The sequence below is a fragment of the Pseudonaja textilis genome, chromosome 18 (genome assembly GCF_049901715.1).
Source record: "Pseudonaja textilis isolate UNSWEBS1 chromosome 18, rPseTex1.2, whole genome shotgun sequence".
NCBI lineage: Eukaryota > Metazoa > Chordata > Lepidosauria > Squamata > Elapidae > Pseudonaja > Pseudonaja textilis.
The window spans coordinates 7,800,797-7,826,659 of NC_142007.1; the positions used below are offsets into that span (position 1 = coordinate 7,800,797).

Consider the following 25,863-nt stretch of genomic DNA (forward strand, 5'->3'; position numbering starts at 1 on the left):
GAAGAGACTGGGCAGCCATTGGTCTGAAATGATCTCAGGTCTCCTGCCTGAACGTGGGGTTGGACTAGAAGACCTCTAAGCTTCCCTTTCCAACTCTGTTGTTGCAACCCGCTCCTTCCGGGCCGAAACTGGGCAATGGGGGAAGCCGGCTCTTCGTGCAGGGAGACCCGCGCGGGGGATTTGGGTGGTGGGAGCAGCTGGGGAGCCGCCCCCCCTTTTAAAACCGGGGTCTGTGTGGAAGAGCCTGCAAAAGTGGGGGGGGCTTTGGACCGGCCAGCAAGCCCAGTTCCGCCCCGCAAAGGCGGAGCCGCCGCCGGTCAGCTGAGCCTGCCGGGCGAGTCAACAGCAGCAGCGGGCCGGGCTCCGGCTCCGTCATCTCTGGCCGAGAGGCACCCCCCAAAAAAAGAGAAACCAAGCCCGCCCGGGCAATTCCGGGGTGCGAATCCGGATTGTCCCCACTGCGGATCGGGGACCCCCCCTCCCCCGTCGATCCCCAAACCCGGTGAGTCGGACGCGCCGCTTTGGAACCCAGACCCTTGCATTTCTCCCCTCCCCCCACCCCCAAATAAACCCCCCACCCCACCCCACCCGAGAAGGACCCCGAGCAGAGCTGCTTGGACACACACCTGGGCAGGTGAGCCCCGCCGGCCAAAGGGGAGGCGACGAGCCAAGCGCAGCCTTCCTCCCCCGCTGAGAGGCGAGGAATGGGGAGGGGAGGGGGACCCCAAAGGAGGCGGGGGGTTGGGAGAGGGGGAAGAAGCCCCCCACCCTCTCGAGCTTTCCTTGCTAAACCGGCATCCTCGCTTTGGCTTCCCAACCCGGAGCATCTCTAAACAGGGAGGAGGGGGTGAGTGGCAGTAGAAGACCCCTCCCTGCAGCCCCCCCCACAATTGGGAGGCCTTCGTCTATTCCAGAATTGGGGGACGGTGGGGGGGGACAGACTACACCTCCCCCAAATCCCCAGCCGATGGGGAGCCTTAGCAAGCCAACCACTCCAGAGCTTCCTATTGAAACCTCACAACGGGGTGTAGGGGTCTTCCCTGCAAACTGGCCTAATTCTGGCAAGTTGGGGGCTAAAGAGACCCCTAACCCTAATCCTAACCCCTGGAATCCAAGCCTGTCTTGGTTTATCCGGGGCGGTTTGGCTTTTGTGCCCGAAACACAACCAGGTCTTTTCAGGACGAATTTTGAAAGCAAAACTCCTCTTGATCTGGCTCCTTTTACACACACACACACACTCTCTCTCTCTCACTCTCTCTCTACACACACACACACACACCCTGGCCCTGATGAATCACCAAAGCCTTGAAGCGTTTTCTGCTCTTAATCTTGATCTGTTTGCCAAGCGGCTCTGTGGAAAATGTTGGGGGCTTCCTTCCCCGGCAGCGTATTTTGGGGAGGGGGGAGGCAGCTGACTTATCTGGAGACCAAAGTCTTCCAAACGGGGGGCGCGCAGGAGGGAGAAGGCAAGCCCCCCCCTTCTCTTTCTCGCTTGGATAAGCAGTTTGAACCTGGAAAAAGTGCTGATAAGGTTTGATTGCTGGCTCCCAGGGGTCAGCTGGTGCTGGGGTCACATGAGAGCATCTGGATGAGTCAACAGCAAGCAGGAGTGGTGTGTGTGTGTGTGGTAGTGCCGAGTCCGGGTCTCCTTTTCCCAGCAAAGGCTGGGAATTTACCTCTTTCAGACTAGCTTCAGATATACTGCCACTGAACGAGGGGCTTGTTTCCAGGGAAGTAAGTTAAGTCGCTCGGTCTTGGAAATGTTGGGATGGGAATATTCACCACCAGCTTGCAAACCTGCTTAGTTTTCACAGCAGAAGAACTAGGTTATTTATTTTGCAACAGTGGTGTCTCATTTGTAGCTCAGGTGTGGGAGGAGGGTGAGGAAGGAGGAGGAAGGTTCATTCCTCGGGAGGAAGAATGAGGAGGAGGAGGAGGGAGGGTGAAGGTTAATTCTTCGAGCCTGATTTCCAGGCTAGGTGTCAGCTGGTGCTCCGTTCAAAATCCAGGAAAGAAATACTTTTGTAATTAGAGAAAAGATGCCTTTTACTGGAAGTCAGTGGTAACAACAAGAAAATTCTGAATCTGGGTAACTAGGCACGCACATCACATATATCAAGGGAGTGAAATGTTCCCACTCCCAACAGTTCAAACGGTTCTTCCAATTAAAAGTTGTGAACTACATCATGCGGACATCTCCAGGTGGGGATGATGAGTTGACCTTGGCTCACTCAGACAAAGGGTTGCAGTTGCGCAGAGAAGAGAAAGCTAAGCAAGAAGTAGAAACCCTCCCCAGTTTATACAATATTAGTTAGCAACATTTGCAGCTTACATCCCATACCTTTCCCCCTTCCACCCCCGTTACTCATGGCAGCCAGAAAGAAGCGAAGGAAAGGAGGAAGATCTTGAAGGCTGACATTTGGCCCTCCTAGAAAAAAAAAAACGTTAGTCCTGTAAAAGAAGGAAAGATTAAAGGCACAACTTAATAACCAGTTAGCATAAAAGAGACACGTATCTAGGGTTTATCAGGATAATTAGAACGAAATGCCCTGACAAGCTTAGGGGCTCTAACATCTTTTTCATTGACCCACCCAGCCCGGGACGAAGGGAAATGCTTCCAAGCAACCAAATATTGGAGCCGACCCCTCCGTCGTCGAGAGTCTAGAATTTCTTTAACTTCAAAGTGTTGTTCGCCCTCAATAAGCAATGGCACAGGAGGGCCGGTCTGGGTCGGTCTCAGATCGGAAGTATGTTCGGGTTTTAGCAAACTAACGTGGAAAACCGGGTGGATCCATCGAAGGCTTTTAGGTAATTTCAGTTGGCCAGTCGCTTGTAAAGCATTGGATGATGCACATCAGGCTCATAAGAAATTTGCTGATAAAAAGAGGACTCCACAAAACCCATATCAAGTGGGTGATAAAGTCTTTCTGTCCACCGGATATCTACAAGCCACTCAAAAGTCAAAGAAACTTGGTCCTAAGTATGTTGGTCCTTTCTCAATTGAACGAATTGTAAACCCTGTGACAGTCCAATTGAAATTAGCTAAAAGCCTTCGACGGATCCACCCGGTTTTCCACATTAGTTTGCTAAAACCTGAACATACTTCCAATCTGAGACCGACCCAGACCGGCCCTCCTGTGCCATTGCTTATTGATGGTGAACAATATTTTGAAGTTAAAGAAATTCTAGACTCTCGACAACGGAGGGGTCGGCTCCAATATTTGGTTGCTTGGAAGCATTTCCCTTCGTCCCGGGCTGAGAGGGTCAGTGAAAAAGATGTTAGAGCCCCTAAGCTTGTCAGGGTCCTAAGCTTGTCAGGGTCCTAAGCTTGTCAGGGTCCTAATAAACCCTAGATACATGTCTCTTTTATGCTAACTGGTTATTAAATCGTGCCTTTTATCTTTCTTTCTTTTACAGGACTAATGTTTTTTTTCTAGGAGGGCCGAATGTCAGCCTTCAAGATCTTCCTCCTTTCCTTCACTTCTTTCTGGCTGCCATGAGTAACGGTGGGGGTGGTGGAAGGGGGAAAGGTATGGGATGTAAGCTGCAAATGTTGCTAACTAATATTGTATAAACTGGGGAGGGCTTCTCATTTCTGCTTAGCTTTCTCTTCTCTGCGCAACTGCAACCCTTTGTCTGAGTGAGCCAAGGTCAACTAATCATCCCCACCTGGAGATGTCCGCATGATGTAGTTCACAACTTTTAATTGGAAGAACCGTTTGGGCTGTTGGGGGTGGGAACATTTCACTCCCTTGATATATGTGATGTGCGTGCCTAGTTACCCAGATTCAGAGTTATGTCAGCTGGTGCTCCGTTCAAAATCCAGGAAAGAAATCCTTAGACTCTTGTAATTAGGGAAAAGATATCTTTTACCGGAAGTCAGTGGTAGCAACGAGAAAATTCTGAATCTGGGTAAATAGGCACGCACATCACATATATCAAGGGATGTATGATATATATCCAGGGTTACTCATGGCAGCTAGAAAGAAGTGAAGGAAAGGAGGAAGATCTTGAAGGCTGACACTAGGCAACATCTTCAGGTTAAAGGGTGTCGGTGTTATTTTTTAATTTATTTTTTAATTAATGCAAAGTTCCGTTCCGGGACTGACTGAGGGAAAAGAATGGAAGGTATTTTCTTTTTTGAAAAATCAATTTTCACCTTGTATTTGTGTTTTTTCTATTCACATTTTTATCTGCAGTTAGGCAAATCCCAGAGAACCTCACCTCTCTTCTTCCTTTACAGGTTCCCAGTTCGCAATGGGAGGGGCCGTTCTGAATTTGCAGTGATTCCCAGTGCCTGAGCCCCGCCATGTTTGCTCATCCTCACAAGTTCCGCTTTCCCAGCGGGAATGCCTCGGACTGTGTCAACGGTTCGGAGTGGATCCTGTCCGTCTTCCACGAGTGCGCCCGGGATGGCTGGGACATCGCCAGCGTGGTGCTGGGCCTGGTCTCCATCGCCTGCTTTGCTGGGGCTTCCTTCCCGTAAGTCAATGGGGGGTGGGCTTCACCCTGCACCTGGGAGTTTTGTGCTAGGGGTGTCAGTTGGCTGGCTCCTTCCTTCCTTCCTCTCTCCCTCCCTCCTTCTTTCTCCCTCCCTCCCTATTCCCATCCTTCCTCCCTTCCCCTTCCTTCCTCACTCCCTCTTCTCATCTCTTCCTTTCTTTCCTTCCTTCCTCTTCCTTCCTCACTCCCTCTTCTCATCTCTTCCTCCCTCCCTCCCTTATTCCCATCTCTTCTTCCTCCCTCCCCATTCCCATCTTTCCTTCCTTCCTCCCTCTTTTCCCATCTCTCCTTCCTTCTTTTCCTCCCTCCCCTCTCTCCCCATTCCCATCTTTTTTTCCTCCCTCCCTCATTCCTCTTTTTTCCTTCGTCTGTCCCACCCTATTTAAACTTCCTTTCCTTCCTTTCCTCCCTCCCACCCTCTCCATTCCCCTCTCCTCCCTCCCTCCCTATTCTCTTCCTTCCTTCCCCTTCCTCCCTCCTTATTCCCACCTCTCCTTCCTTCCTTCCTTCCTTCCTTCCTTCCTTCCTTCCTCTCCTTCCTTCCTTTCCTTCCTCCTCCCTCTCCTCTCCCTCCCTATTCCCATCCTCCCTTCCCCTTCTCTCTCTCCCTCCCTCCTTCCCACCTCTCCTCCTTCCTTCCTTCCTTCCTCGGTTTGACTGACAAATATGTGGCGGCCCATTGGGGATGACAAAACAGAGATGATTCACTTCCTGGGATAGAGACAAAGGAAATGGCCTGGTGTCCTGCCACGCCTGGCTGTGGGCGGCTCTTGAAATGTCGCCTCCAGCAACCCCTGGAAACGCAGATCTGGTTCGTGCAACAACCAGTGTCTGCAAAAAAAATAAATAAAAATAAACAAAATTCCTCCTGGGTGGTTTAAACTTCACCCTTTGCAGAATGACGCAATCAAAGAGCAGGTTCCTTCTCAGCAGATGCTGGACTCCCTTTCCCATCAGCCCCAGCCCAACAATCCATGGCATAGTTTGCTGGTGATGATGATCAGGGATGTACCCGATGCTTCTTCTTTCATTCTTCCTTTGTCCACCTTTCCACGCAGTCAGTTCTACCTGGCCTGTAAAACTGGCATTATGGACCAAGCCCTGTCCATTTATTTCCTGCTGGGATGGCTTGGAGGCGATTCACTGAACTTAATTGGATCTTTCTTGGCTGATCAGCTGCCGCTACAGGTAAGAAACTGGGTTCTGCTTGCCCAAATCCTTGACCCTGAAAAGATGCCCAAAGCCATCCTTGTTATGGGTCCTTGAGATGCCCCTTCCTCTCCCATTATTTAGCCCTGTCCTGTAGCAGAGAGTTCCAGAGGTTAAAATAAAGTTTCTCCCAATTATCCCAGAATTCCCTCTAAGTTTCTCCTTCTCCTTCCCCAGGTATACACCGCCATTTACTACGTGCTTGCTGATTTGCTCATGCTGTCTCTTTACATCTATTACAAAGTCAAGAATCAGAAAAGAGCCTGTAAGTTGACCGTTCTGACCCAGGCTTCCTAATCCGTAATTACTCACAAACCTCTTTTAAAAGCAAGATTTATTTTATTGCAACGCTGGGAATTGGTTGCATTCCTAACCAGAATGAATCTCAAACAGTCCCTCGAGATAAGCACCCACCTTTCAGTTTGGTGAAGTGCTGCCAAAAACAGAAGTATCAAATGAACTAGGGGAAAAAAAGCCATCGAACAAAAAAAACCAACAACAACCGAAGTACAAAGAGCTTCAAGAATGACTCTGAACCGAATGAACGACTTTGCTTCCTGCAAAGGTTTTGTCATCTTGGCCTGACCTTTATACCTTATGGGAGGGGCAGTCACCTCCATGCCTTACTACCTTTTGTCTTAGCTGCTCTTGCCTTCTGCCAGCTCTGCGCATATGCGCACTGGGAACAGGCTCCCCTGGTTCCTCTGCCTCGCTGGTGCCAGACTCTGGAGTCAGCAAGGAACTCCCAGATGGTCCTGGCCCTATCCCTGCATCGGATGCAGGACCCTTGTCCGAGTCCTCTCCAGACTGATCCCCGTTCTTCCCCACTGTCCGATTCCGCTACCAGCTACCAGGGAACCACAACATTGACATCCGCTAACGTGAGAGAGGGAGGCGCCCAGTGGGCAAAAAGGCGTTAAAACCTCCCATGTCTGAAATCGCCGGCACAGAATATCCCCAAGATTTTGGTTCAAAAATCAGGGCTTAATTCAAAGATCCGTTCGGATGCCAAGCTGGGGAGGAGAGGGAGGGAGTGGTGGTTTTATGCCTAGGCGTGCGGATAGATTTTTTCCTCCCCTTTTTGTAACGGGGAACCTTTAAAATAGAGCGATCTCCACCTCCTTCGAGCACAGGAGAAGAGCAGGCAGCAGTTTTTAACAGGAAGCAAATCTAAGCTTTCTGTGAGTTATTTTCAACTGCTTCCTCTCCGCGGAAAGCTGGCTTCCCCTAGACCTTATTCCTTTCTCTTTCAGATCTCTTAAAAGGTTTGGATCTGGTAGATTGCGAGATAGCGGTCTCCTGCTGCAGGGGATGATGGTCCTGTGGGGGTTTTTTTGCTCGTATTTCTGCCTCGAGGAGCAGCTGCCAGGAAAAGGATGGCGTGTTGAGGTCACCAAAGCCAGTTCCTCCTTTTTAGTAAATTTGTCTTGATGGGACAAGACCAAAAAGAAAAAGAAAGAAACAAAAAAAGCAAGACAGACTTTTAACCCTCCAATCCAACATTCCTCCTTTCCTCAGTTTCGGCTTCGATCAATGCCGTGTTGGCATTCATGGTCTTGGGGGCGACGCTGATGCCCACCTGGCAGGGGGGACCCGCCTCTTCTCACCTGGGTGATGGAAGGATGTTCAAAAGCAGGAGACTTTTATCCTCTGTGGACTATCCGTCAGGCTGGGAGGTACGTTTTTTTTCTTTGGGACAGTATAGCTAAAAGCTTCCCCTCGCACATCCGTCCTCGTCGTTCCCAACTCCAGGGGGCGGTGCTCATCTTCGCGTCTCCGTGGTCATGTGGCCGGCAGGAATAACGCCGAAGACGCGTGCAATGCTGTTACCTTTTCTCCCCTATTTTTTTTGGTCCCTATTTTTCCACTTGCATTTTTTTTTTACCTGCTTTCGAATTGGCAGAGCTGGGACGAGTAACGGGAGCTCACTCTATGACATGGTGCTAGGGATTCGAACCGCCGAACGGCCGGCCTTTTCTGGTCGACATGCTCAGCGTCTTAGCCACTGAGCCACCGCGTCCCCTCAAGGGCAGAACCGACCTTAAATGTCTTGCAAAGACCAAATTGCCCTTGCAATTTACAAATGGTTGCGTTGTGTTCAAATCCCATCGGAATGGCGAGGATATAAAGATTAGCGGTAGTTGGGAGATTGCACTAAAGCGAACGGAAGTGCTGGCCCCCTGCCCTCCCTCTCTCCCTGGAGACCCCCAAGAACAGACCCCTTTTTCTCTCCTGTATCCAGGGGCCACAGGAAATTGAACGTCCAGCAAAAGAGGCGTGGGGAAAAGACCTGGCTGGCATTGATAAATGCAAGCCATTTTGTGGCTCTCCCCGGTTGCTTTTCCCAAGAGAAACGTCTTCTCCAAATTAATCATTCTTTCTGAAGTTAAAAGCGCGCCCCTTGGGAGAATATGTGGAATAAAGGTTTAAAGTTTACATTAAGCTATAATTTAAAAGAATTTGATTTTTTGCAAGACAATGTCTCATTGGTGTTTAACTCCAGATAAATTGTCAAGAATGTATAAAGGAAGGTTGGAAATGTAAATTTAAAGAAGGGACTTTTTAACCATCTATGGTGGACGTGTGATAAAGCAAAGAAATATTGGAATAGGATTCATAGCTTAATACAGAAAATTCTTAAAGTGAATATAGAGAAAAAAAACACACCAGAGACTCTTTTTGGGGGATGGGGGTTAATGGACCAAGACTTGGAGAAAAATAAAAAATTTGGAGCTTTGCTGTTAAATATGCTGACGGCAGCAAGACCACGCACAGAAATGGAAGGTCCCCTCAGTCCCCACAGTGGATGAATGGCTGCAAAAAAACGATGGGAGTTAGCAGAGAGAGGGCTAAATTTGACGGCTCTGATTAAAGAAAAATAAAACACAAATACCTTTACTTCGACTTGGAAACCACTTCCGGACTTTGTGCTTGAGGTGGAAAAAAGAGGCCACTTGGTTTTACCGACGAGATAGATTGGTTGTTTGTAGAAATGGTTAGTTTCTATTATTATGAAAAAGTAAAAAGTTGAGGGTGGATCTTAATGCCTTACTCAACTGCAGCAAAGGAAGTCAAAGCCTTTTTCTTTTTTTCCCCCTTTCTTTCTCCCGCTATTCACTTCCCTTTTCCCTTCCCTAATTTCCCTATTATTTCCTTTTGTGTTATCTTTGTATGTTACACTTATAAACTAACAGAACTATATATCTAAAAAGAAAAAAGTGCACCCCTTTGGTGGGAAGGATGCTAGACAAAGATAAGAGTGTTTGGATGGGAGGTGGCAGGTGGATTCAAGGGTCATCCAAACTAACCCACGGACTAAATTACTGGGGGGTGAAGTTCCCCATTAAAATGACTCTTCCTTCCTGGATGACACGAGGCCTGCTGGGACGTTCTGTCCGCAGCATCCCATAATCACCCTTGGTGTCTTCCACAGCCGTTCACCCAGAAGGAGATCTGCGGCTTTGTGATCGGATCCACATCGTCGGTGCTTTACCTGTTTTCTCGGGCCCCGCAGATCTACACCAACGTAAGCGTTGCTGAAGAAGGCCCACTGCGGAAGGGAGGGCCTGTTTTGGGGAGCAGCTCAGCTCCCAGTCCATAGGCCTTAAAACGTGGCCCCTAGTTTAAGGGACAATCGTCCGCCTGAAGATTAACTTTCAGCCCTGAGCGTACCGTTGCCGGACCTCATCTTGTAGACTTACCTGAGGTCTGTCGGAAGAAAACCAAGGATTTTTGAGGCTATTCCCACGCCCTGATCTGATTTAAGACAACCCCATATGCTTGCTCCATTTTAAACAAGGGTGGGATCCTACCGGTTCGGTCCGGTTCTATAGAACCGGTAGCGCCGAAGAGCAGCCGACACGGAACCGGTTTGCTGGGACGAGGTTTTGGTCTGCTGTTTGGCCCTCCTGCCCGCCCGGGTTCTAGGCTGTCCTTTAGGGGCTGCGTTTTCTTCCTCGGCTGCTTTGCGCGGCGCAGCTGAGTGCGGCTTGTCAGCTGGAGAAGATAAATGATAGCCGGAGCCGGTAGTGCATATGCGCATGCAGCACAGGTTTGACGCGCATGCGTGTGCTCCCCAAATCAATTGTTACGCCAGTCAGATCCCACCCCTGGACGTATCCGAGGTCTACTGGAAGAAAACTGGGGTGGGGGTGTTTGAGGCTATTGCCACACCCTGGTCTGATTTAAGATAAGGAGATCACGCTTACCCACCCCATATCCTTGCTCCCTTTCAAAGCTTGTGTGAAGCTAGTTGTGAGCCCAGGGAATGGCGCCACCGAGTAAAACTGGCTTAATGTTAATCACAATTAAAGAATGCTGGGCAAACAAAAGCCTACCGCTTCAATCTCTCTCTCTCTCTCTCTCTCTCTTTTGCAGTTCAAGCGGAAATGCACTACCGGAATCTCTTACTCTCTTTTCGCTCTGGTCATGCTCGGAAACACACTCTACGGGCTCAGTGTCCTAACGAAAAACCCGGATCCGGGCCAGTCGGAAGCCAATTATGTGACCCACCATTTGCCCTGGCTGGTTGGCAGCTTGGGGGTTCTGTCCCTCGACATCGTGGTATCCTTTTCGGGAAACGGTGGTGGTGGTGGTGGTGGCTGGGTGGGTGTGTTTCTGCTTTTAACCATGCCAGGTCCAGTGCGACAGAATCCCTCCGGCAGGCAAGGACAGTCGACTTTTGATTCCAAGACTTTCTCAACGGCAGCCAACGGTTGTGTTAGGATTGAGGGGGTGGGGGTGGCAAAAAATAGTCCTGAGCCAAGCATCATCATCTTTTTAACGACCCCCATAATCCCTTGCTGGATGGAGTGTTACTGGCCGGATGCCCTTCCCTGTCACCAGTGTGGAGTCTTTTTTCAGCAGATATATTCCCAGAGAGAGAAATATCTGCCTCTACCTAGGATCCAACTCACAGCCTCCTGACTGTGAGGCGAGAGCTCCACCTCTGGAGGCAAGCATATTAATTAAAATAACATTTCTGCCTCGCCATCTGGGCCACGTAAAGCAAGTTTATGCTTCCAGGTACTTCCTTTAAATCTGTCTTTTTATCTCACCATCCCATCATTAGCCCTTCTGAGACTGCTTACAAATTACCATCTTTTTGAAGATTGGCTAACAACCGTTGGCTTGGCTGCCCCAATCCTGACACGGAGAGATTTTGGCTCCGTCCTTTAAACAAAGCGGCAAATCACGGGGAACGGTCTTCTTGGGTGTTTTGTTAAGTCTTTCGTAGCCAATGGTGGGTGTTGGGTCCAGTCCTTAATTCTTCACCTTCAGATTTCGTTCCAATTCCTGGCCTATCGTCGGAGGAAGCTGCCGGTCACGGAAGAGAGAGACGCTCTTTTGGGCAGAGAAGAGAACGCGGTTGAAAGCTGAACGACGCCAGGATCGGCTGCTGGGGTTCTTGGCTGCGTTGGGATTCCCGCAGTGGGTTTGGGGCGTCGTCCTGAAAACGTCTTGAGATAAAAGCCCTGGCTTTTCTCTAGAACTAGAAAAAAATGCTTCACCTCCAGAAAGACGCGCCTTACGAGATCCTTTCCTACCTCTCCAATTCCTTTGGGGCGGGGAGGGGGAGAAGGAAAAAAATAATGGAAAAAAGGAACATTGAAACATAAGACTGTATTCTGCAATGACAGTGAATCTGCTCAATACTCCGCAACCTCACCCGATTCCCCCACCCGCAAAAGGGAAAACTGTTAATTTATAAAATAGAAGCGTTGGGGAGGCGGAACCAAACCCAAAGGCATTCGGTACCCAGCAGCCTGGACTTCATTGAGGCCCGGGAGTAAAAGGAAGCTGGAGGAAAGGGGGGGTCTTTTTTTTTTCACACAAGGGGCATTCCTTCGAAAAGGCAATTTTTGGGAAGGGGGATGGACATGGAGAAATCAATAAAAATATTCCCACCACCCCAGCAGGAGTGGATAATGGTTCTTTGCTTAACCCTGTATTCCTCCTTATTGCAAACTACCCTAAAAATACGAGCTCCAGGCGTAGCTATAAAAGACAAGACAGACCTCACAATCTTCGGAACTTAAAACTATATTATCGACTTAGCTTTCGTTTGCCTCTGCTAACATCGTCAAGAGTTAGTTAGCATCAAGGCGAATCTCTCTCCAATGGTAGTTTTTACACTCTGTTCTGACCAAGGCTTCCTGAGACCATAATTAAGCACACGCTTAGTGCAAACTCTTGTTTTATTTCAACACTGGGAATTACGTTCATTCCCAGCCCGTAATGAGTCCCAAACAGTCCCTCGAGATAAGCACCCACCTTTCTCTCCTTTGAATGGCTGCCAACAACTAAAGTGACAAATGAACTGTAAAAAACCAACCGAAGTACAAAGTCCACACAGAGCTTCAAGGTTTAATCAGAACCGAGTGATCAAAGTTGCTTCCTGCAAAGGTGCCTGTCCCTTTGCTCCTCCTTTATGTCTTATGGGAGGGCCAATCAACTCCAAGCCTTACTCCCGAGTTGTCTCCTTTTTGTCTTAATTGTTCTTGCCTTCTGGCAGCTCTTGCGCACTGGGAACAGGCTCCCCTTGTTCCTCTGCCTCGCTGCTGCTCTTGAGGCTCCGGAGTCAGCACCCCACTCTCAGATGGTCCAGGACCCTCGTCCGAGTCCTCCCCAGACTGGTCCCCGTCCTTCCCCACTGTCCGATTCCACTGCTGCCTGCCCAGGCTGCCGGCAAACCACAACACACACTGACAGTGGTAGCAGAGGCTAACGAAAACGAAGTGGATAATATAGTTTTAAATTCCTGAGATTGTGGTATCTGTCTCTTCTTTTACATCTTATCTCACCTTTGAAGCAATGGTGGCGGGCTTCAGCTTTCCCATCTGCCCACCCACCCTTTTTTTTTTTGCAAAGGAAGAGTAGCTAGAGGGAAAGAATCCTTCCTGGTTTACAGGTAACTAGGAACCTCAACAGAGAAGCATGTCTTGAGGCTTGTGAGACGTTCAGAGGTGCGACTGCCTCTGGCTGGAGAGGTTCCATGCAGTTCCACTCCCTTCTAGTTAAAAAAAAAAATCTCTCATACACATGGGACTCTTTTGAGATGGGAAGCAGGTTCCTTTCCCCAAGGAGTCTACGCTGGCATGAATATTTCAGGCTGGCCAGGTATAGAAAATATAAAAGCAAAAGGTAACAACCGTGAAAAAGCCCAGAACTGCTAAGAAGCCGTAAGCTCCACCCCTGGGGGTGAGGAATGAGGTGGGGTGAGGCTCGTGAAGGACCAAGGAACTCATGACTCAAAGGGGGCACATTTGCCAACTGGTCTCTGTCTTCAGTCTGAACCATCAAATGATTCCCAACTGGCAGACGAGACGCTCAAGAAGACGCTTGGGAGCAAAGGAGAAAAACGCCGTTTCTGTTAAAAAGAGCATTTCTGTTCTGCCCTAGGTTTCCCCCAAAAGCACTAAGCAGACCCTTTGTCCTGGCAAAACCCCTTTTATTAAAGGAAGGTGAATTTCTTGCATTCGCATTCAGCCAAAGGCCTGGCCAACAGTCTTTCAAGGGTGTAATCAGCAGCACAGACCTCATCTAGCTTGGAGGAAATAGCCAAGGAAATAGTTTCAATCCCAGTGCTGACAAGGAAGGACTCGGCACAGAGTCTCTGAGGTGCACACACAGATCTTCACACCGCTGCAACGAATGAACAAACGGTTTCCTGCAAAAGCCCCCTCCCCCCTTCTGCTCCTCTTCCAATCCTGTTCTTTTCCTTTGGCAGCTCTGTGCATGCGCAGGTTGGGAACCGGCTCCCGCTGCTCCACTGCCTCCCTGTTGTCCTCCTCCAAAGGCAGCTGATAACTGCCAGTTTGCCATGGTCCCATCTCTGCTTCTGACGCAGAGCCCTTGTCCGAACCTTCCTCAGCCTCCAGGACTGGCCCCGGTTCCTCCCCAACCTCCTCACTGTCCGAATCTGCAGCCAACTCCGCTAGACAACAATTTCAACCGAAGCACTGAGGCCACAGAGGCTGTGACCTGTCAACCGGGACCCTGCCAATCAAAGACCGTACTCTTGAGAGTTGGGGAAAGGACAAGAGAAGGAATCGGAGACGGGCCCAGCAACCCAACGCTTTCTTACGGTTGTTTTTTTTTTAAAGATTTTTATTGGTTTTTTTTCCCGTTTTTAAGTATGGAGGCTCAAGTATAAGAGATGTAGATTCCAATTTGAAGCATTACATATTTAAAAAAAATAATAATAACCAGTCTTTCGCATTCCATTAGAAATCAAGAACAAGTCAAAAGCAGCACACCGCAGCTTCTCGGGTGGAAAGCAGGACTGGAGGGGGGGTGGGGGATGTTTTGAGTCTTACCAGCTTTTTGCAGATCTCTTTTTTGGGGGGTGGGGGCAGCTGCCCGCCTCCCCGCCACCACCCCACCCCGTACCCCCATCCTCCTTTCTCAACCTCTCTCCCAAACATACACCAAACACATTTTCCACGATGGTTGGGGTTTGTTTTTCTTCTTCTTCCTTCTTTCACAAACCATGGTTATTTAATAAAGGGCGTTTTTTTTTTTTGTTTTTGTTTCTTGTACATTTTTACACCAATATAACAAAATATGGAAAGAGCAGCGGGAGACCGGAGGGGGGCGCACCAAGAATAAAAGGAAAAAGAAAAAGAAAACATGATCGGTGGAAATATGCGGATCAACGTAAGGCCCTTTAAGAAGAAAAGGGGGCTGTGGGGGAGCAGGGGGAGAAAAAGGCCAGGAAGAGCACAATATCTCGGAGGTTTCCCAACAGAAAATACGTTTTGCAAGGCTGTGGCAATAAGACAGTGGAAATCAAGCGGCTAGAGAGCCCCCCCACCTACCCACCCCCAAAACCGTTGATTTGGGATGGTGATGGGGGGAAAAATACAGAGGCCTTTATTTATTTTTATGGGGGGAAGAATATTGTATGCAGGAAATGAAAATAATGGGGAGGAGGATGTCAGGGAGAGAGAGAGAGAGAGAGAGAGAGAGAAACAACAGAAGATTCCAAGAAATTGGGGTGGGGGGCGGGGTAGGGTAGGGTGGGGGCGCTAATGAGTGCATGGCGTGTCTTGTTAGCATCCTCAAGGGGAGACGCCGGCTTCTAACTCTGCTGTTTTCTCTTCAACGCCTCCACCAGGTCGTTCTTCAGAGCTTCCTGCTTCGATTTGTCTGCAAACGTCTGCACAGACCTGGGGGGAGAAAAAGAGGCAGGAGGGGGTGTTAGGAGGAGAAAGGGGGTTGGGGGCAACCCCTTGTGGCCGAATGGGGCGATGTCGCGTCCCCCGCAAGCAGCATCTCCAGCACACGTCAGGTAGCGCCTTCCCCACAATTCGTAACCAGCCCGAAGTTCTCTGGTTAGCGCATCGTTAGTAGCATTTTGGGGAGGGGAACGGGGTGGGGGGGGGGTGGACAGGTCCGTCCAAGTCAACCCCAAGTGGTGGTTAAAGGGAGGATCTCCAACGGCAGCCTGGCCGAGGGTGGGGACGGGGGCTTTTTGTGTTGGTTCCAGGGTTGGAAATTGCTCGCAAAAACCACACCCCACGCAGGCCGAGTCCCGTGGCGGTCACATTCTCAAGTGCAAGGGAATTCCACACCGCAAGGCAAGGAGAGCAAACGTAAAAATGTTATCGGGAGGCTCCCTCTGTCCTTTTCCTTAAAACGAAAACAACAACAACAAGAGGACTTGCAAGAATTAGGGAGTTAGTGGGGGTGAAGCCCGAAATCCTCCATGCTCTCAAGTCACAGGGAGTGGTTGGTTTTTAGTGCCGAGGTGCCCCTGTAAGCCAGTTTCAGCGTTGGGGGTGGGTGGGGGTGGGGGGAGGTGTACCTGGGCTGCTTTAGTTATCTGGCTGAATGTACATCTGGCGCTGGGTCAAAACCTGGGAGAGCTCCCTCTGCAACTGCTTATATTTTTGGTTGTCGGGAATAGCGTCAATTGATCTGGAGCGAAGCGGAGGGGTGGAGGCGGAAGAGGGAAGGCCCAAGGAAGGAAAGAAAAGGTCAGACAAGTCGGCGGAGAGAGAGAGAGAGAGAGAGAGAGAGAGAAACACAACGAGGAAGAAGGGCAGAGCGGCTGGGAGGGGTGGAGAGCGGGAAAGGGAAAGGAAAAATGGAGGAGGAAGAGCGGTTGGGAGTCTCCCGGTGCCAATTTTGCAGACGAAAAGAGGGAGAGAGGGAGAGAAAGAGAGAGAGAGAGAGAGAAAGGAAAGGATGCCAGTAACCCTTCATCCTCCGGAGCCTTTCTTCCAATGTGTGTGTTCCCAACAAACCATCAACTCCTCCTCTGGCTCCAGCAGGCTTAAACTGGAGTAGCGGGCACCGAAGGCCCGCTGGCGGCACCATCACGCCCAGCAGGGCAACTCCGCTACGGCCGATGCGGTCAAGTTTGGGGGAAAAAAAGGGGGGTGAGGGAGAAGATTTCGGGAAGGGAGGGGTGGTGGTGGAATCTGAGGCAGCCTTTTTCCAAAATAGGCCCCTTCTGGCTGAGGGACGGACGGGATTACCCATCCCATCCTTCTGAACCCGCCAATCGAGGGCAGAACTGACCAGGAGAAGGCGGAAAGGGTTAATGGAAGGCAGGCCTGTCAATCAATCTGCCAGGGCTGTTCTTCTGGGTGGGGGGGGGAGGGGGAGACAAATTTCACAGAATAGCAGGAGTTGTTCTAGCCCAGGTCCCCCCTTGCTCAAGCAAGGAGATCCTAGGCCAGAGGTCTCCAAACTTGGCCGCTTTAAGACTTGTGGACTTCGACTCCCAGAATTCTCCAGCCAGCAGAGCTTTTGGACAGGGGGGAGGGGCATGGGCCAGTCCCGGAGTCTGGAGAAGGCTCGGACGAGGGCTCTGCGTCGGAGGCAGAGGTGGAGCCAGGGCCATCCGACAGTTATCAGCTGCCTTCGGAGATCAGTAGGGAAGAAGAACAGCGGGAGCCTGTTCCCAGTGTGCACATGCGCAGAGCTGCCAGACGAAGGGAACAGTTAAGGAACAAAGGTCAACTCGGGAGTAAAGGCTCAGGTGGACAGTGAATGGAACGAATAAAGAGGAGCGAAAGGGGAGGGGTGTGTTTGCAGGAGACAATTCTGGGAGTTGAAGTCCACAAGTCTTAAAGTGGCCAAGTTTGGGGACCCCGGCCCTTAGGCCATTTTCGACAAATATATATGTGTATATAATAAATACGACCACAGCACTGCGGTCCATCCGTTGTTACCTCAGCCCGTTGACAATGTCCTTTGTCTTTCCAAAATAAATCTCATTCAGCGTACTTCTGATTTTATTCTCCATGTCCTAGAAGGGAAGAGAGAGAGAGAAAGAGAGAGAACTCATGGTCACAGTCCTTGACTTATAATGGACAGTCCTTGACTTACAACCTTGTCTCTAGTGGCCACTGGAAGTCACAACAAGCATTGAAATCATCGCCCACCATCCAGTCAAGAGCCGAAGAAGCTCCTTGGATGAGAAGCGGAATGCCTGGTTGTGAGAGCTTCATCCCTGGAGGCTTTTTTAAGGGGAGGCTGGACTGCCATTTGGATGGGGAGGGTGTAGGGCCCTGAGGGTGAACCTATGGCAGGCGAGCCCCAGGCAGACTTACCCCACTGCGCAGGCATGCTCCTCCTCCCAGCTGATTTTTCAGGCCTTTTTCAGCCTTCCTGTGAAAAGGGTCCATTTTTCGTCCTGCAAAGGCTGCAGAGGCTTCCCTCAAGCCTCTGAGAGGCCGAAAAAGGCCTCATGCGGGCCGAAAATCAGCTGGGAGGTGTAGATAAGGGGGCAGTGGGGGGATCGCACACGCATGGGCAGGGGGTGGGGGGGCTGCGTGCATTGTCTTCTGGGTGCTGGCACGCGAATGCGTGAGTGCAAGCACGCACGCACGCAATTTTTGGCACAGGAGCCCAAAAAGATTAGCCACCACTGGTGTAGGGTCTCCTGCCTGGGTTGGGCTAGATGACCTGCAAGGTCCCTTCCAACTTATGTTATTCTGTTGTTACTCTGTCATTCAGAAGTGGCAGGAGCTTCATCACTGGAAGTTTTCAAGAAGAGACTGGACTTCCATCTGTCAGAAATGGGGTAGGGCCTCCTGCTTGGGCGGGGGGTTGGACTAGATGACCTGCAAGGTCCCTTCCAACTCTGTTAATCTATCATCCCAAGGCCCTGAGATTTTAGACAGGAGACAGGGAGAAGCATTAGACTAGCCCATGGAGAGAGAAGCTCCCCATACCTTTAGCCCCCCGCCCCCAAGAGACACACACACACACCCCAGGCCTTCCGGTCTCCTATGAGGCCCATGGAGAGCATCTACTCAACCGAACCCTCCCTTGAAGACGATTCCCAACTGGAGCCATCAACTCCAAAGGCTCTTCCATGCGGCCTGTTCTCACATCCTTCCTATTCTGTAACGGGAGTTTTAATCCAATTCCCATTCTTCTCCCTTTGCAGCCTGTCATCTCGGGGCATTTCTTAAGAGAGAACCCGCTCTGCTTGGAATCCATTTGGCAGAATCGTAGCCTTTCACGGTATCGAACAGGGAATAAACTGAGGGAATCCCGCAGCTCAAGATTTCCAGGTTAACTGTCAGGTAGGGTAACGGCGCCTCCTTAAGAGGATGCCAATGACCAGCTCTGTCTGCGAGGAGTGTAAATCCTTCCAATTCCCCACCGTCCAGCGAGGGCTGAAGAAGCTTCTCGGGTGAAAAGCGAAACATCTTCCAAATAAAAGACCAAGAAAAAGTCCAGTTGCCTCCTGAAAAAAAAAGCGCCCTCGGGACAACCAGGACCCGGAGGACGGGGAATCTCTACAGACTTTTATTCCATACAATCTGGGATGGACCCCCTTGGAATGACGTGGGAATGGGAAGGGGCTTCCAGGGGGGAAAAACTGCAGATTGCCGGGACCAGGAGCCCCTCTCAGGGGACCCCGAGGACACAGAGAAACCTCCAAGTGGCCTCAAGGACCCTCTCAAAGGATGCCAATGACCAGCTCTGTCTGCGAGGAGTGTAAATCCTTCCGTTCCCCACCGTCCTGTTCCTGGGTGAGAAGGGAAACGTCTTCAAAAGGAAAACAAGAAGGCCCAGCGGCCTGAAAAAAAAAAACCCATCTGGAACAGCCACGACTTGGATGGCTGAGAATCTCCACCGACGGTCAGGTGGGGTCTCGGCCACCAGGGGGCAGCAGGCAGCTGCAAAAGCAAAGGGGGCCTTTTTCCCCCCCCATTTTGAGGAGCAGCTGCCCCCATTTCTTATGGGGGGGGGACACACACCAGCCTCTCCACCTTCCCCAGCAGGCGCAAGGAGGGACGGGCAAGGGCCGAGCCTGCTTTGCCACGGCTTTCAAAAGCATCCGGCTGGGGGAACTTGTACCCCCCCAAACTGCATCTTTCGCACCCGATGCCCCTCTAAGGGAGAAGGCCCGTCTCCAGCAAGCGATGAGGAGACTCTGAGAGGCACAAAAGGAGCATTTTAAGGCCAGGAAGCAGCACCAAGAAGCAGCTTTTTCCTCACCCCCCTCTGCTTCCGGATCTTCTCCAAAGTTTAGGGGCAACCTCCCTATTTCCTCCCCTAGGCGCTTGGGTAACTGGCAGGGAGAAGGAGGTCCAAACAAAACACTACCATCTCTCTTCAACACACACACACACACACACACACACAGAAAGCACCTCCCCCAGCCTGCCTCCCCCCGGTTTGCAATTCATTCTGCAAAAGCAGGGGCGAAGATGTGACGGTTTCGATGCCCCGGAGAGGCCTAGAATCCGAGACGTACTTTCAACCGACGGCTCACCAGTTTGTTTATTGACTGGTTATTGATGGGTTGATTAATATAGCCGCCTATTCGGCCACGGCGACACGAGGCGGCTCACGGAATGTGAAACCATGTTTAAAACAAGAAAAACTAACAATTGAGGGGGGGAATCACCCCCCCAATTCCCAATTTCCATCCAATTGGACGGTCTCCATCCCTCTCTGGGTTCCCCAGGTCTTCTTCTTCAGGACCTTCCGGAAGAGAGCTGGAGTGGGGGCCGCTCTAATCTCGGGGGAATGAGGTTTCAGAGAGAGGGAGCCACCGCGGAGGAGGCCCTGCTTCTGGGTCCCACCAGGTGTGTCTCCCTCGGGGATGGGACCCCCCAATGTTCCCTGCCTCCCTGCTCTGACGGGTCGGGTGGAGGTGACCGGCAAGAGGGGGTCCCTCATCAGGTAACCTGTTGCCTACTAGCCAAACCCGAGGGTCAGAGGTTAGGAGGCCCCTTCACCCCATTTCCTGAGCCCACGGTCTTGGGGGGAGTTTAGAAAGGAAACCACCCACCCCCCTCTCCATCACAGGGTGGCTTACCTCAACCAGACGGCCGATATTGGCTATATGCGGAGAGGAATCGCTCACCGTTTCGTCTTTCTCCATCTGGGAAGGAAGGAAGGAAGGAAAAAGCTGAGGAAGAGGAGGAGGAGGAAGAGGGCGGCCGCAGAGCCTCACCCGCCCAGGGGTCGGCAGAAGCGAGGCTGGGCCCCGCCCGAAGGGAAATGGTCAGTCATCCCAACCCACATACAGAAACAAGATTGAGGGGCCTATCGGCCTTCTGCCCGGGTGGTGGTGGTGATGGGGGTCACAGCAGACCAAGATGGAGCAGAGGGTCTTCTCTGCCCCCACCCCACTTTCCACAAAGGCCAGGCAAGGAATGCTCCTGCCACGGGAGGTCCTTGGAAGGAGCGGGAGAACATCGCAGGGACGCAGGGGGGCCCGCCGGGGCATGTAATCTAATCAACGTGCCTTCCAGGCAAGCGATGCCCTGCGGGTAGCTGGGTGCCAGCTCCAATTAGCCGCCCCGGTCCTACGTCTTTGTTTTTTAATTTTATTTTATTTCAAACGCACAAAAGGGAGGCAGGGAGGGAGGTTCAGGCCTTTGTTTGGGTGGGTGTGGGCGATGGGGAGGTGGGGGCAGAGGAGGCAGGGAAGGGATTTTGTGCCCCCCCCCAGGAGGTTCTCTTGGGCGATTCTGCAACCTTCTGCAGAGTCTCAGGGCCCAGAGGGAGGGGGCGCCCCCACCCCCCTAAGAACAGGGCACAGGTGTCCCCCAAGTTCTGAACTGAGAAACTTAGGGGGGAGGGCATGCATGCCGTTGCTCCCCTCTCCCCCTCCCCTTCTGGAAGCAGCAGGGATGGGGGGGGCAGAGAGACCCACTGCAGATGAGAGATGGGGAGAGAGAGAGAGAGAGAGAGGAGGTTGTTATAACTGCTGCTGAGAGGTGCTGACAACGGGGAGAAGATGGCAGAGATTACAGACGTGCAACAGCTGTTTGGTGCAAGGCAGGAGGGAGAGAAGGGAGGATTCGATCCTGGGAAGCACCCAAATTTGAGAGGCATCGGCCAAAGCGGCCTTGAGCGGCTTCCTCCCTTTTTCCATTACCTGCACAGGCTCCTTCGGGAGGTCCGGAGTGAAGCCTGAGGAGAGCAAGAACTACCTGGTTCTGTCTGGACAGAAACTCTATAAATCTACCACTCTGTAACACCTTGGTAGGGCCACACCTGGAATACTGCGCCCAGTTTGGGTCACCACACTCTAAAAAAGAGGTTGAGGCTCTGGAAAGAGGGCAGAGAAGAGCAACCAGGAGGATGAGGGGACTGGAGGCTAAAACCTACGATAAGACGGTTGCAGGAACCGGGCCTGGCTGGTCTAGGGAAGAGAAGGACCAGGGGAGACATGATAGCGGTCTTCCAGTATTTGAGGGGCTGCCCCAGAGAGGAGGAAGGGGATCAAGCTATTTTCCAAAGCACCTGAAGGCCAGACAAGGAAGAATGGATGGAAACTGAACAAGGAGAGATTCAACTTGGAAACAAGGAGAAACTTTTGGACAATCAACCCATGGAACAGAAGTTGCCTTCAGAAGTTGTGGATGCTTCATCCCTGGAGGCTTTCAAGAAGAGACTGGAACTGCCCTCTGTCAGAAATGGGGTAGGGCGGGGGGTTGGACTAGAGGACCTTCCACGTCCCTTCCCACTCTGATTCCCTGTACCTGTCGGGTGAGGCTGCCTCCGAGGTTCATGGTGCCCGAGCCGGTTTTATTCGTCTGCAGCCACAGCATCACCGTAGAGGTCAGCTTGTAGTGGGCAGTGCGGCCGCTGGACTTCTCCTGTGGGGAGAGAAAGGGTTCGTCCCACACCGGCTCCTCCCTTGGAGCTTCTCCACGGACCGGATTGCTCTGCCGGCCACAGCAAAGCATCCGTGGCCCCCCGAGGACGCTGGGGAGCAAAGAGGCACTGGGGTCAATATAGGTAGGAAGGGAAACGTAATAGATCCTGCTTCTGGATGCACCTGGTTCTGTTCCTGGTCTGCTGCCTGCTGTTTTGGAACGTCTGCTTGCTTTTGGAGGCTACTGTGCCAGATACCATTTCAACTGAACACAAGGACTGTTTGCCTAGTGAGCTGTGGATTCAGCGCTGTCTTTGAGAGAAAGGTATCGGGAGGAGAAGATTTACAAGCAGATAAAGACATTGTATTTACTGTTAATGGACTTGATAACTGGATGGATATACTGATAATGATATATGGACTGAATGACACTTCTTAATCTCTGTGTGAATTAAATAACTATTTTAAAACCACAAACAGTGTTTTTGTCTCCAGTGTGTGTATACTCTTGGGCCCAGCCTCTCTCTCATTTGCTGCCTGGCTTGACTGTTGCTGCATACTCTGCTTGGGGGTTTATCCTCAAACACTAACAGTCCCTTCTGTTTCCGCAGCCTCCCTTCCTCCTGTCGACAAAGGGGTTTTTTCACCAATACTTAACGGGGGTCCTTTCCCCATATTAAGGAGGGGAAGGGGGGAGCTGCTGTTTTGGGTGGGGGACGGGACACGTGGAATTAAGTCCACCAGGCTACCATAAGATCCCAGGGTTTGGCCGAGCGCATGCTTGCGCCTGCCTGGAAGCCAGGTTTGCCTCTTTTTACCCCGGAGGGATCATCTGCTTCCCCACCTGAGAGAAAGAGGGGGAGAGAGGGGAGAGGGAGAGGGAGGGAAGAGAGAGAGAGGGAAGAGAGAGAATGAGAGAGAGAGAGAATGGGAGAGGGAAGGAGAGGGAGAGAAAATGAAAAGGAGAGAGAGGGGGAGAGAAGAGAGAGAGAATGGGAGAAAAGAGGAGACAAGAGAGAGAGAAATGAAAGGGAGAGAGGAGAGAGAGAGGGAGGGAGAGAAGAGAGAGGGAGGGAGAGAGAGAAAATGAAAGGGAGAGGGGAGAGAGAGAGGGAGGGAGAGAGAAGAGAGAGGGAGGGAGAGAGAGAGAAGAGAGAGAGGGGGGGAGAGAAGAGAGGGGAGAGGGAGGGAGAAAGGGAGGGAGGGAGAAAGGGAGGGAGAGAGTAGAGGGAGAAGGGGAGAGAGAGAAGGAGAGGGGGAGAGAGAATAAGAGAGAGAGGGGGAGAGAGAATAAGAGAGAGGGAGGGAGAGAGGAGGGAGAGAAGAGAGAGGGAGGGAGAGGGAGGGAGAGAGAGAGGGAGAAGGGAGAGAGAAGGAGAGAAAATAAAAGGGAGAGAATGGGAGAGGGAGAGGAGAGGAGAAAGAGAGGAGAGGGAAAAGGGGAGAGAGAGAGAGACAGGGAGGGAGAAAAGAGAGAGGAGAGGAGAGAGAGAGGAGAGAGAAAGGGAGGGAGAGAGAAGAGAGGGGAGAGGGAGGGGAGAAAGGAGGGAGGGAGGGAGAGAGAGGGAGGGAGAGAGAGGGGAGAGAGGAGGGAGAAAGGGAGGGAGGGAAAGGGAGGGAGAGAAGAGAGAGGAGAGGGAGGGAGAAAGGGAGGGAGGGAGTAGAGGGAGAAGGGGGAGAGGGGAGAGGGGGAGAGAGAATGAGAGAGAGGGGAGAGAGAATGGGAGAGGGAGAGGGGAGAGGGAGGGAGAGAGAGAGAGAGGGAGGGAGGGAGAGAGAGAGGGAGAGGGGGGGAGAAAGAGAGAGAGAGGAGAGGGAAAGAGAGGAGAGGGAGAAGGGGAGAGAGAGAAAGAGGAGGAGAGGGAGAGGGGGAGAGGGAGGGAAGGAGGGAAGGAGAGAGAAAGGGGGGACTCTACCTGGACTTCTACCACGTGGATGGAATCCCAGCACCCTTTGATCTTCTTGGATCCATCGCCAGCTTTCTTAATGAGAATCACCCCGGCAAAGCCGTGATCCAGATCCCAGAGGTACACCGAGGAAACACCCCCTTCAAAGTACCTGCAGCCAAAACAGAAGGCGGAGATTGACGCTGGGGGGGGGGGGGCAGGGCAGGACAGGGCGGGGCAATTCCAGGAGGTGGGGAGTCCAAGGGCCGTTGCTCTACTCGAGAGCAGGCTCAAACCGCGGAGCCGCAACTGAGCCGGCCCCATGCCTGCAGAGAGCGGGGCGGTTCTTTAACCCGCTTTGAGGGACGCTCAGTCGAACCCTAAGCCCCAATCCAGGATTTTCGGGGACCGGAAAGGGGACCACCAGACCCTCCGGCCTCAACACGGCGGATCAAACCCTCGGACCTCCCCGCAAGGGTGGAGGGAACGGCGTGTCACCTTCTCCATTCAGAGCTTTTTGCCTTTCCAAAGCCACTGAGTTGACCATTCTAATTTGGGGGACGGGGGACGGGGGGGACACGACCCACCCCCCACGCAAAACTCTGAGAGCTAACACAAGGGATCCTCGGCTGACGAGCATAATCGAGCCCAACATTTCTGTCGTTAAGCGAGACATTTGTTACGGGGGTTTTGCCCTGTTTTACAACCTTCGTTTTAGTTTGGTTTACTTTGTCACTGCACCTCCTACAACGAAATACCATCTTCAGTGTACATTAGGAAAATAAAACACAGACAGACATCCTTCACATTCTATACATCGAATTGAAAACCCCTGATATTGCATTAATATTGCGCTATGCAGCTGAATTCAACAGAGCTCCTGCCCTGGGATAGAAGCTGTTTTTCAGCCGATTTGTCCTTGTTTTTATTATTATCCTGTACCGTCTGCCAGGTGGTCATAGTTCCCCCAAAAATGGGGGTTCCCAGGATGAGATGGATCTTGGAGAATGTTTTGAGCTATAAAGCTATAAAGCTTTTCCAAAGAAGGGAGAGGGCAACCCAGGATCCTCTGGGCCATGACGTTACCCCTCTGGAGCGCTGTCCTATCTGCCACCCTGCAATTGGCAGACCATGCACAGGTGTGCAGTCAGTTCAATGCTCTCTATGGTACAGTGGTAAAAGCAACCTGCCTTGCCACAAAGTGAATCGCTGCGGTGGAGAAGCTGGAGTCACACAGTCGTTAAAAGTGAATTGGGCTTCTTTTTATTTATTTTTTATTCTAGAAAAAACATTCATTTGACATACATTTAAAACAGACAAATCAACGTGTGTGTGTGTGTGTATATATATATATATTAACACACACACACACACATATAAATACATTTTATAGCATATACTGAGCAATGGTTAACTTTTTTTCTTTATCATTGACGTGATCTGCCTTGTTATAATAACTCCTTCCTTCTTTTAATGTTTTAATTTCTCTATATAGTTTGCGATTAAATGCACGTCTTCTGTCATTTCCATAACTTATCCAAGTATCAAATATTACCTTTTCTTCTACCACTCATACCAAATGTTCCATATTTCATAATAGTCACTGTCTTGTTTATTTTTTAACAGTTTGGTTAGGCTATCCATCTCAGCGCATTCATGTATTCTTTTAATCACCATATCCTCTGAAGGAATGGAAGACAAGTTTCCAGTTTTGTGCGTGGGTTATTTTCTGGCCGCAGTTATGATGTGCAAAATTAAATATTGATATTTTTTCTCTATGTTTAGATCTATCACACTTAGCAGAAAGGTTTCGGGTTCAAGTTTTAAATTTTGTTTTGTTATATTTAAAATCTAATTTCTAATATTTCTCAAAAACTTCTGAGCACATGGGGAAAAAAAAAACGTGAATTGGGCTTCCCCCGTGGAACTTTGCTTGCCGGGTGGTCGCAAGAGGGGATCAGGGGAACTCCAGGGGGGTTGGCACTGCGACCGTCGTTAATGTGAGTCAGCTGTCAAGCATGAAATCGCAGGACCCCTGGAGGAACCCGTCAACGGTCATAAACGTGGGGGGTGGGGGAAACGGTCCTAAGCCCCTTATTTCAGCGTCGTTGTTAACTTTGAACCGTCACTAAGTGAAGCGCTGCATGTCGAGGACTGCCTGGACTTCTTCCCCTCCAATGA

The 25,863-nt window shown here is 51.0% G+C and overlaps 2 protein-coding genes across 5 annotated transcripts in view; one reads left to right on the forward strand and one right to left on the reverse strand.

Annotated features, from left to right (window-relative positions):
- Positions 1–323: 323 nt before the first annotated feature.
- On the forward strand, positions 324–14,342 carry SLC66A1 (solute carrier family 66 member 1). Of its 3 annotated transcripts, none has more exons than XM_087914814.1 (8): positions 324–502; positions 4,200–4,482; positions 5,562–5,691; positions 5,890–5,977; positions 7,231–7,388; positions 9,146–9,238; positions 10,090–10,275; positions 10,993–14,342. In XM_087914814.1, the coding sequence occupies exons 2-8, from the start codon at positions 4,310–4,312 to the stop codon at positions 11,089–11,091; spliced, it is 927 nt and encodes a 308-aa protein (XP_087770940.1). In that variant the 5' UTR covers positions 324–502; positions 4,200–4,309; the 3' UTR covers positions 11,092–14,342. The 3 variants fall into 3 exon arrangements, with proteins under 3 accessions (XP_087770940.1, XP_087770939.1, XP_087770938.1); XM_087914813.1 differs by having other exon boundaries at positions 4,244–4,482; XM_087914812.1 differs by lacking the exon at positions 324–502 and adding an exon at positions 533–634.
- Positions 14,343–14,566: 224 nt separating this feature from the next.
- The window catches only part of CAPZB (capping actin protein of muscle Z-line subunit beta), a 49,067-nt gene continuing 37,770 nt past the window's right edge, over positions 14,567–25,863 (reverse strand). The window contains exons 5-10 of one of the 2 annotated variants that reach the window (XM_087914815.1): positions 23,713–23,854; positions 21,681–21,797; positions 20,006–20,071; positions 16,896–16,972; positions 15,523–15,633; positions 14,735–14,885 (exon numbers count right to left, since the gene is read on the reverse strand). In XM_087914815.1, the coding sequence (XP_087770941.1) occupies positions 15,531–15,633; positions 16,896–16,972; positions 20,006–20,071; positions 21,681–21,797; positions 23,713–23,854 (505 nt within the window). In that variant the 3' untranslated portion in view covers positions 14,735–14,885; positions 15,523–15,530. Of the gene's footprint in view, positions 14,886–15,522; positions 15,634–16,895; positions 16,973–20,005; positions 20,072–21,680; positions 21,798–23,712; positions 23,855–25,863 lie in introns of both variants that reach the window. The other variant, XM_087914816.1, reaches the window with a different exon arrangement.